Raw genomic sequence first — 11,901 nt, 5'->3', positions numbered from 1 at the left:
TACATACACTAAATTGACTGTGCCTTTAAACAGCTTGGAAAATTCCAGAAAATGATGTCATGGCTTTAGAAGCTTCTGATAGGCTAATTGACATCATTTGAGTCAATTGGAGGTGTACCTGTGGATGTATTTCAAGGTCCTACCTTCAAACTCAGTGCCTCTTTGCTTGACATCATGGGAAAATCAGAAGAAATCAGCCAAGACCTCAGAAAAAATTTGTAAACCTCCACAAGTCTGGTTCATCCTTGGGAGCAATTTCCAAACACCTGAAGGTACCACGTTCATCTATACAAACAATGGTACGCAAGTATAAACACCATGGGACCACGCAGCTGTCATACCGCTCAGGAAAGAGACGCGTTCTGAACGTACTTTGGTGCGAAAAGTGCAAATCAATCCCAGAACAGCAGTAAAGGACCTTGTGAAGATGCTGGAGAAAACAGGTAGAAAAGTATCTATATCCACAGTAAAACGAGTCCTATATCGACATAACCTGAAAGGCCTCTCAGCAAGGAAGAAGCCACTGCTCCAAAACCGCCATAAAAAAGCCAGACTACGGTTTGCAACTGCACATGGGGACAAATAGCGTACTTTTTGGAGAAATGTCCTCTGGTCTGATGAAACAAAAATTGAACTGTTTGGCCATAATGACCATTGTTATGTTTGGAGGAAAAAGGGGAACGCTTGCAAGCCGAAGAACACCATCCCAACCGTGAAGCACAGGGGTGGCAGCATCATGCTGTGGGGGTGCTTTGCTGCAGGAGGGACTGGTGCACTTCACAAAATAGATGGCATCATGAGGAAGGAAAATGTATATGGATGTATTGAAGCAACATCTCAAGACATCAGTCAGGAAGTTAAAGCTTGGTCGCAAATGGGTCTTCCAAATGGACAATGACCCCAAGCATACTTCCAAAGTTGTGGCAAAATGGCTTAAGGACAACAAAGTCAAGGTATTGGAGTGACCATCACAAAGCCCTGACCTCAATCCTATAGAAAATGTGTGGGCAGAACTGAAAAAGTGTGTGCGAGCAAGGAGGCCTACAAACCTGATTCAGTTACACCAGCTCTGTCAGTAGGAATGGGCCAAAATTCACCCAACTTATTATGGGAAGCTTGTGGAAGGCTACCTGAAACGTTTGACCCAAGTTAAACAATTTAAAGTCAATGCTACCAAATACTAATTGAGTGTATGTAAACTTCTGACCCACTGGGAATGTGATGAAAGAAATAAAAGCTGAAATAAATCATTCTCTCTAATATTATTCTGACATTTCACATTCTTAAAATAAAGTGGTGATCCTAACTAACCTAAGACAGGGACCTTTTACTAGGATTAAATGTCAGGAATTGTGAAAACTGAGTTTAAATGTATTTGGCTAAGGTGTATGTAAACTACCGACTTCAACTGTAGCTAAAATCTTATTGGTTGAAGAATTGTTCTGACTTAAAATAAATTGAACACAAACATGTTGGACTTATGACCTCCTTATTGGGAAGTTTCCCACGTCCGACGACCATGTGAATGCCCCATTATTGTAGAGATACTTGCAGGATCATATGTTTGATCATGTCTGCCAAATATCATATGTGTTGACATTGATAACGGGTGATTGCTCAACCGAAATTGGATTCAGATTGGTGTGTTAATGCTCCTTTGACATACAGTAAACATAACCAAAGTATATTTTTCCGAATCATTTATTGTAGAATAAATACCTTCAAAAACGAAACAAAAAACAAGATAGACAAATAGCATTGCATCATTTCCCATTTATATACAAATTACACACTATTGATGTTGAAAAAAACATTCATATTTTGTGGTCATGTTATTAATTATTGTGTTCTTTTTTTAAAATTGTATTATGTGTGTAAATAAAATACTTGTTTTAATATAATTTTTCTAATTGCATAAAAGCATCCTGAAGATTGCATAGATATTCCCTCTTTCTCTCTGTTAATGTGTGGCTGTGTTTCAATTGCAGCCAATGTTGTGTGTGTGTTTGTGTGCATGTGTATGTGTGTGTGTTTGGTTTTGGTTTTACTATCCTTGTGGGGAACAGAAGTCATCACGAGAATAGTAAAACAAGGACAATTCTGACAAGTGGGGACATTTCGCCAGTCCCAACAAGGAAAAAGGTTATTTTAGGCTTAGGGGTTAGGTTTAGGGTTAGGGTTAGAATTAGGGTTAGGGTCAAGGTTAGGGTTAGGGGTTAGAGAAAATAGGATATTAATGGGAATCAATTGTTTGATCCCCACAAGGATAGTAAAACAAACATGTGAGTGTGTGTGTGTGTGTGTGTGTGTGTGTGTGTGTGTGTGTGTGTGTGTGTGTGTGTGTGTGTGTGTGTGTGTGTGTGTGTGTGTGTGTGTGTGTGTGTGTGTGTGTGTGTGTGTGTGTGTGTGTGTGTGTGTGTGTGTGTGTGAGAAATAATACTTTTTCCAAGAAGTCCTTCTCACTGGCGTGACATCATTCTAACAAACTCTGTGGGAGAGAAAAAAGGAGAATGTAAGATACTACACAAAACATACAGTACAAAACATACAGTTAATACAGTTAATTCATTAATACATAAACCTGTATCACTTATATTATTCAAATGGCTCCACATTCCCCACGGTAGGATTCAATGGTCAACAACAACAATGTCAATGTGTATTGGTGCTGTGTTTTTTGTCATCTATGTTGTTTTGTCTATGCTGCCATTGTTGACATCTGTGTTACTGCTGTTAGTGTCTAGAGTGTTGTAGCATCTGACTATGTTATTTGTTGTTGTTTAGGTGGCCGTTGTCAACCCTCCTTACCTTCAAAGTCTACTGTCCCGTCACCGTTGTTGTCAGCCTCTCGTACCACGGCGTCTATCTCTCTACGAGACATGTGCTCCCCCATTAGCTTGGTCATGGCGTTTCGTAACTCCTCTGTTGTGATCTCGCCATCTCCGTCCGTGTCAAACTAACCAGAGAGGGGGCAAGGATTTGAGTTTCCATAATCAACCAGCTAGATAATATTATTAAATGGAGGGGAGCTAAGAGCAGGGCTGTTCAAATTGAGTCAGACTAATTGAAACAATATTGATCCCAACCCTGGTTAAGAGAATGGTATGAATGTACAAAATCTTACCATCATACAATATCATACCAAAACTAGAAAAAATTGGTTCTGAGTAGGATTATGGTCTTGATAAGGTGTTAAATTATTGGGGATTTTGAACTAACTTTCTTGCACTGACTCTATGCACACACACTGGACTCGTTTTACTCGTTATTGTTATTCATTATTCACTATGTATTTATTCCTTGTGTCACTATTTATATTTTAATATAAATATCTTTAACTTGACAATATTCCTGTCCTGCTAAGCATTCGAAATGTAACGAGTACTTTTGGGTGTCAGGGAAAATGTATGGAGTAAAAAGTACATTATTTTCTTTAGGAATGTAGTGGAGTAAAACATTTTTAAAAATATAAATAGCAAAGTAAAGTACAGATACCCCCAAAAACGACTTAAGAAGTACTGTAAAGTCTTTTTACTTAAGTACCTCGGTTGAAGGGGAGAGCGTCAGGAAAGTATTTTTTGTTTGGCTATCATGTTGGTTGTCTTTGCACAATTCCCTGACCATTTCAGATGGGTTATTCTGGGAACTTGGAGCACTTCTCTCTCTCACCTCTTTGAAAGCATCCTTCAGTTCTTTCACTCCGATCATCCCAGCAGTCTCAGCCAGCAGCTTTGGGGCCATCAGCTCAACAAAGTCCTCAAAGTCTACTCTCCCACCAACTAGGAAATTGAAAGAGATTAAAACAATTATAAGGAGAGTTCCAGTAACCTTAATTTGCTCTAGTTGTCTCTGCTATTCTGATACTGTGGTCCTCACTTCTCTTCGGTAGGTTGCTCTTCAGTATTGTATATTTACCTGAATTACTTCTATTATTGCAAAATTCCTGAAACTTTCCCAAAGTTCCCAGGTTTTTCTGAAGTCCTGGTTGGAGGATCCCAAGTTGGAGAATTCCCTCCCTGCTTATTCCCTCCTGATTCCTGCAACCGGGATTTCTGACAAACCTGGGAATTTTCTAGAACCTGGAAAAGTTTATTGAATTTTCAACAGAGAATTGTCTAATGACTCACGGTTCATGTTGATGTTCTGGCTCAGCTCGATCAGCTCCATCTCGGTGGGCATGTAGCCCATTGTCCTCATCAGGTTGCCCAGGTCCTTGCAGCTGATCAGCCCATCCTTGTCCTTGTCGAACTCAGCAAATGCCTCGCGCAGCTCTAAGAGACAGTAGGAACAACCTATCAGTCTAAAGATATACTGTGAGAGACCAAGAGTTGGCTAACCTCTTGGGGAAGTTGGAACATTTCTTTCTCTGTATTTTCATGGGCTTCAGAGGGTACATCTATAATGAGATGAAGACTGTTTTTGAGTTTTCTTCAAGATAAATGAAACATAATTGGTAGATGGACATGAAATGTACTGTATAGATAGTCTTATAAAAAATAAGTATTTCCATTTTATCAGAAATCAACCAACATTGAGCATTATTTAGAAATTGGTTGTAAAAAGTTACAACTATAACTAAGAAACCCTGCTGCATTGACCACATGGAATGGAGGACAAATGGAAAGGGTGAGATGACGCTGACACAATTTTATTTTACCTTCAATTTCATCATCGGCCAGCTCTCTGTCCTGCAAACAGCATTTACCAGAGTAAATTTATGTCGGATTTGATAGAATGTCTGCTTAGAAAGTGAGTATAGTAATTTGCATGAAGAATACTTCAATTGAACTATTTACCATAAAGTGATTTCATTTGATACATGATAATGCAAATAAATACCTCTCTATAACACAACACCTAGTATTTTCCTACTCTCTCTCACACACGCGCGTGCTCACACACGAAAAGCATCCTTTCCCTATTGCACCCAACATTTTGATTGAAAATGCTACAAACCAAAATGAGATTATGCCCAGATATTTAGAGAGGTTAGAGTGCATGTGCATGGCAGAGACCCAGATACAGAATATCATTCCCATCTAGCAGGCAATATTTGTAGTTCAACTAGTAATTTAACTACATTATTTGGAGTAGCTTGGAACTAAATTCAAATGTAGTTTTCTCATTAGTTAATTACTTTTTTGCCATGTAGTGGTGTTGCTAACTACTGGAACTACATGTTTTTGCAAAAAGAAAAGAAAATAATGGTGATGTAGGCAATACATTATTTTCCTTTTCGTCATCAGACCTACCTAATTTTCACTTGAAAAATCTTTTTTTTGTGTTAAATAAGCTAAATTACACATTCTGGTAGTATATGGCCCCAAAATGATCTGTTCTTGCAAATTGTAGTCTATGTCATTTCAGATTTACATATGCAAATTTTTCACAAAGTAGTTCAGAGAGAGAGAGAGACAGAGTGTGTTTATTTCACTTTTGTTTATTATCTATTTCACTTGCTTTGGCAATGTAAACATATGTTTCCCATGCCAATAAAGCCCCTTGAATTGAATTGAGAGAGAGAGAGAGAGAGAGAGAGAGAGAGAGAGAGAGAGAGAGAGAGAGAGAGAGAGAGAGAGAGAGAGAGAGAGAGAGAGAAAGATGGGCATTATCTCGCTATCTACTACCATTGTTGGGGAAGCTACTTTAAAAATATAGTTTACCAAGCCACCAATTTATTCACACTAGAAGGAGTTAAGCGATACTAAAGCTATCGTTAAGCTTTTGTGTGTGTGTGTATATGTGCTTTTTTAAATAAAAAAATTATAAATGTAGTGAATTACTTTTAAAAAGTAACTTTAGTTAAGTGAACGTAATTATTCTTAAGGGTAGCTTTAGTGTAGCTTAACTTCTTCCAGTGTGAATAAATTGGTAGCTTGGTGAACTATATTTTCAAAGTAGCTTCCCCATATGTTTACATTGCCAAAGCAAGTGAAATAGATAATAAACAAAGTGAAATAAACAATAACAAATTAACAGTAAACATTACACTCACAAAAATTACAAAGGAATAGAGACATTTCAGATGTCATATTATGGCTATATACAGTGTTGTAACGATGTGCAAATAGTTAAAGTACAAAAGGAAAAATAAGTAAGTCTCTCTCTCTCTATCATATATTTTTTTCACAATCCATTCAACATATCATATCAGTTTGCAAACACTTCCACACATACAGCATATTTTAGAATAAAATGTTTGTTATACTTACAATATGATTCCCTCCCCTCAGGAAGACACATGCTGCTCCTAAACTCATGTCTGTAAGATAGGGAAACAGTCAAAGGTTAACAAAGGTCTCTTCTCTTTCTTTAATCTACTCTATTTTACTTTACTGTACTCTACTTTTCTGTTAAGTATTTGGCATCACTAGGGGGGACAGGATTATTCTGCACTGACTAGTCTGTTTTTGTGCTCTGCATGATTTAATATATTAATATTTAAAGTACATGTTTGTACTTTGAGTGTTTGTACCCTACATTTACATTTTAGTTATTTAGCTCTTATCCGGGACGACTTACAGTTAGTGCATTCATCTTAAGATAGCTAGGTGGGACAACCACATATTTCAGTCATAGTAAGTACATTTTTCCTCAATAAAGTAGCTATCGGGGGGGATGGGAGTGAAGTGCGAGTGTTATGTCACGAAAGGCAAGTTTGTGTGTGTGTGTGTGTGTGTGTGTGTGTGTGTGTGTGTGTGTGTGTGTGTGTGTGTGTGTGTGTGTGTGTGTGTGTGTGTGTGTGTGTGTGTGTGTGTGTGTGTGTGTGTGTGTGTGTGTGTGTGTGTGTGTGTGTGTGTGTGTGTGTGTGTGTGTGTGTGTGTGTGTGTGTGTGTGTGTGTGTGTGTGTGTGTGTGTGTGTGTGTGTGTGTGTGTGTGTGTGTGTGTGTGTGTGTGTGTGGCAGGTAGTCTAGTGGTATGGCGGCAGGTAGCCTAGCGGTTAACAGTGTTGGGCCAGTAAAACCGGAAGGTTCGAATCCCCGAGCCGACTAGGTGAAAAATCTTCCGATGTGCCCTTGAGCAAGGCGCTTAACCCTAATTGCTCCTGTAAGTCGCTCTGGATAAGAGTGTTTGTTGTTTTGAAATAAAACATTTATAAATTTGAAATAAAATATTTGTGATAGTATGTATTGATACTAAAACTATATACATGGTGAAACTCCATTGTAGTTTCCATTCCGTTTCCATTGTAGGCTTTTAAATCCACATACAGCATCTATGACTGTCACTGACTGAAAATCTATAATAAACACAGTAAATAAATGCAGGCATTATCATCATGATGTTTATCTACAAATGTTGCTATTTTGTAAACAAACCAGAATGGTGTATATTCACTTACCGTTTTATTTTCCTCTTCACTCAAGTATGTGCATCAATATCCCCACTGTCGGAGATGAGTGGATAGCCCTCTTTCTCTCTTCTCCTCTTTTTCCCTCTGCTCTATATGTGTCCACTCCCTCTTTCAGCAGTCTGCCCTGCCTCTGTCTGACTGGCCAACACTTTTGAATTCTGTGAGGACGGTGAGAAGGTGTGGTATGTCTGAGGATGCATTCAGGAGGGAGGGGTATATGAGTGACAGGAGGGGGGTGGGGGATGGTTTGGACGGCTGATCACGGATGATCTAATCGGTTGTCCCATTAGTAAACTCTGCCCCTATGTCACAAAATTAAACAACATACAGTAAAACAAATGTATAAATACAATTAATTTACATTAAACACCATTTATATTTTTTTATTCATTTCCAAGCATAAGTTTGCACTACAACATATAATGTATCAATTAGGGGGGTGGTGACATATCAATGATATCATTATCATTCAACAAATATTCATAACAGAAGGTGGCTGTATACATAGACTGGCAGAGGAGGAATATAAAGCAAGCATAGGGGTACACACACATTAAATACAACTGTGGATACAATTATTTGTTCTCATTTGCTCTTAGGCGTTCATAAAGATCTGCACTATTTGCAAATTTTTGTTTAATTCATATCACTATCTAAATGTTATTTTAGCTCAATGATTACCTCATTGCTCTTGATACCCATTATTTTATCATAGGGTGCTGTTGTTGCTTGTTTTATTATCATGTTTAATGTGTTTTTGTAAGGTGGAGTTGTGCTTCAAATTAGAACTTTGTGTAATCCTACCCATGTTTACAGAGGCATCGATGGAGAGGGTATTTGAGGATTGAATTTAGAAAATCAACTTGGAGCGACAGTACACACAATGAGTAACACATAAAGTGGGGGAAAAAAGTATTTAGTCAGCCACCAATTGTGCAAGTTCTCCCACTTAAAAAGATGAGAGAGGCCTGTCATTTTCATCATAGGTACACGTCAACTATGACAGACAAAATTAGAAAAAAAATTCCAGAAAATCACATTGTAGGATTTTTAATGAATTTATTTGCAAATTATGGTGGAAAATAAGTATTTGGTCAATAACAAAAGTTTCTCAATACTTTGTTATATACCCTTTGTTGGCAATGACACAGGTCAAACGTTTTCTGTAAGTCTTCACAAGGTTTTCACACACTGTTGCTGGTATTTTGGCCCATTCCTCCATGCAGATCTCCTCTAGAGCAGTGATGTTTTGGGGCTGTCGCTGGGCAACACGGACTTTCAACTCCCTCCAAAGATTTTCTATGGGGTTGAGATCTGGAGACTGGCTAGGCCACTCCAGGACCTTGAAATGCTTCATACGAAGCCACTCCTTCGTTGCCCGTGTAACGATCCCGGCTGTCTGAGTCGGGTCCTGTCTGGTGACTAGTGTTCCGGTTCGTAATCTCCAGTTTCCCGAGGGGTCGGGAACGCTCCGGGGAGCGCTCTTGTTTTCCGCACCTGCATCCCATCAGCAATCTGCACACCTGGTCCTGATCATCACCCTTCTTAGGCTCTGGCCTAACATCCAGTTCCTGCCGGATCGTTAGCTATGAACAGTATGTTTGTCAGCGTATCAGCCTCTGAGCCATTAGTGTTAGTTTTGTTGTTTTGCACCTTGTGACTTGCTGTGTACTGACCTCCGTTTTTGTTCTGTCTGCAGTCTCTCACCCGGAACCTTCACCCTACCTCTGCCTGATGGTCGGCGGCTGCCGAGCCAGTACCGGACCAACCACTGCACCCTCAACAACCCATCCACGCCACCCGCTCTGTTCCCTGGATTATTCAGCCTCACTCGGAATCTATTAAATAAACACTCACCTTTCTCTCAACGTACCTTGTCCTGGTCTGCTTCTGGGTTCTGGCATAGTAAACCGTGACAGCCCGGGCGGTTGTGTTTGGGATCATTGTCATGCTGAAAGACCCAGCCACGTTTCATCTTCAATGCCCTTGCTGATGGAAGGAGGTTTTCACTCAAAATCTCACGATACATGGCCCCATTCATTCTTTCCTTTACACGGATCAGTCGTCCTGGTCCCTTTGCAGAAAAACAGCCCCAAAGCATGATGTTTCCACCCCCATGCTTCACAGTAGGTATGGTGTTCTTTGGATGCAACTCAGCATTCTTTGTCCTCCAAACACGACGAGTTTAGTTTTTACCAAAAAGTTCTATTTTGGTTTCATCTGACCATATGACATTCTCCCAATCCTCTTCTGGATCATCCAATTGCACTCTAGCAAACTTCAGACGGGCCTGGACATGTACTGGCTTAAGCAGGGGGACACATCTGGCACTGCAGGATTTGAGTCCCTGGCGGCGTAGTGTGTTACTGATGGTAGGCTTTGTTACTTTGGTCCCAGCTCTCTGCAGGTCATTCACTAGGTCTCCCCGTGTAGTTCTGGGATTTTTGCTCACCGTTCTTGTGATCATTTTGACCCCACGGGGTGAGATCTTGCGTGGAGCCCCAGATCGAGGGAGATTATCAGTGGTCTTGTATGTCTTCCATTTCCTAATAATTGCTCCCACAGTTGATTTCTTCAAACCAAGCTGCTTACCTATTGCAGATTCAGTCTTCCCAGCCTGGTGCAGGTCTACAATTTTGTTTCTGGTGTCCTTTGACAGCTCTTTGGTCTTGGCCATAGTGGAGTTTGGAGTGTGACTGTTTGAGGTTGTGGACAGGTGTCTTTTATACTGATAACAAGTTCAAACAGGTGCCATTAATACAGGTAACGAGTGGAGGACAGAGGAGCCTCTTAAAGAAGAAGTTACAGGTCTGTGAGAGCCAGAAATCTTGCTTGTTTGTAGGTGACCAAATACTTATTTTCCACCATAATTTGCAAATAAATTCATAAAAAATCCTACAATGTGATTTTCTGGATTTTTTTTTCTCAATTTGTCTGTCATAGTTGACGTGTACCTATGATGAAAATTACAGGCCTCTCTCATCTTTTTAAGTGGGAGAACTTGCACAATTGGTGGCTGACTAAATACTTTTTTCCCCCACTGTACTGCATGTCAACTTCATAGAAGTGAGACACAGAGCAAGAGAGCATTGTCAAAATATGTACAGTATATTCTGCACAATTTTACAAATTGAAAACATTTCATTTTTGAACACTGTTTTAACCCTTTTATTATTGTTATAGGTAGCCTACATGGATTAAGAACCAGAAGTATCAGATTCTGAACTGCTAAAAGATTACAACTGATATGGGTCTTTCTATAAACTAGGGTACCAGTGAGGATTTCCTACACTGGACAACTTGTTACAGCTGTTGATAAATCACTGATAATAATCTGCCAATTTTTTTTCATGTAATTCCAGGAAGATATAAGGGGGGGATCATAGCTATATTCAATAAAATGCATGAGTTTATTTAAAACCTAGGTTTAACCCTTTATCATGGACATGGTCGGTGTCTTGAGGGATTTGTCCAAAATCGTGTAACATAAAACATTATTTTTCTGGCAGTGTAAGTTGTCATTATATCATATATTAAGCATTAATCAGTTAAATTAGACATTGCACTTGAAACCTGTAAGAATCCTGGATCTAGCTGTTGGACAGTGTTTTGTATAGAGATCTCAGAAATACAGTGTAACTTCTTAACATTTTGTCTCCTTATGTTACAGGGTGAAAACAGTTTTCAATGGCACACAAATCCAAAATTATGTGATTGCTAATTTGAGTGCTTCTAACCGAAAGAGTCACCTTACCTTGATACTTAAAACCTAAATTAATACTGTCATTAACGTGGTTCTTCAATAATTATGCATAATACTTGTTGGATGCGCATTTGGTGTCCAGCTGATTAGTTATGCCGTGATATTTTCACACATCATCATCTGATCTAGGAAGGAATTTTCCGAATGACAGTCAAGTGACGAACAGCTATCGCGATGCAACAACAGCCCAAGTGTTGGAAAAAATATCAAGCAAGTATTTTTATATTCCACAAGTATTATCAGACTAACTGTTTTGTACAGATAATTATCAGACTCAAGTTACAAATGCTGGTAAACACTCAAATACATTTAGCAAAAACATCACAGCGCCATGCATGCATCCAATCTATTTAGTAAGGCAATGTCCACATTATTCTCACATATTTTAGAATATAATAATTTGAATATCAATGCATTGGGAAGGCCTAATTATTGAGTTTATTCTTAAAGTGCTAATGGCCTATTTTTTATTTTATTTTTTTAACACGTTTTGCATGATTTTTTGTATTTTGTCATTTTTTTGGGGGGGGGGGTTCTGTATTAGGCCCTATATGTACAATTATATAAATTATACAATTGTATAACATTGCAGTCCTTGGAAATTACAATGAAGTGCTTGAAAAAGTCCCTGAATGTCCTTGAATTTGACTTGCCAATGTCTTTAAGAACCCTGCTTAAAGTGAAAGGATATTTAGTCCTAGGCCTATGTTGTTGTATAGGTGTATTTGAATATATTCACTTTTATATATCCCTCTAAGTACACATGTGGAACTGCATGAAGATC

General features: G+C 38.9%; 1 protein-coding gene across 1 annotated transcript; it reads right to left on the bottom strand.

Annotated features, from left to right (window-relative positions):
- Positions 1-2,385: 2,385 nt before the first annotated feature.
- Positions 2,386-7,520, bottom strand: cabp5a (calcium binding protein 5a). The gene is made up of 7 exons (XM_041899640.2): positions 7,343-7,520; positions 6,213-6,262; positions 4,658-4,688; positions 4,128-4,271; positions 3,670-3,779; positions 2,809-2,956; positions 2,386-2,488 (listed from the first exon to the last, which is right to left on the bottom strand). The coding sequence occupies exons 2-7, from the start codon at positions 6,258-6,260 to the stop codon at positions 2,460-2,462; spliced, it is 510 nt and encodes a 169-aa protein (XP_041755574.1). The 5' UTR covers positions 6,261-6,262; positions 7,343-7,520; the 3' UTR covers positions 2,386-2,459.
- Positions 7,521-11,901: the final 4,381 nt, after the last annotated feature.

The sequence above is a fragment of the Coregonus clupeaformis genome, chromosome 1 (genome assembly GCF_020615455.1).
Source record: "Coregonus clupeaformis isolate EN_2021a chromosome 1, ASM2061545v1, whole genome shotgun sequence".
Taxonomy (NCBI): Eukaryota; Metazoa; Chordata; class Actinopteri; order Salmoniformes; family Salmonidae; genus Coregonus; species Coregonus clupeaformis.
Note: the sequence above shows the minus strand (reverse complement) of the source record. Positions and strands in the feature narration are given on the sequence as shown.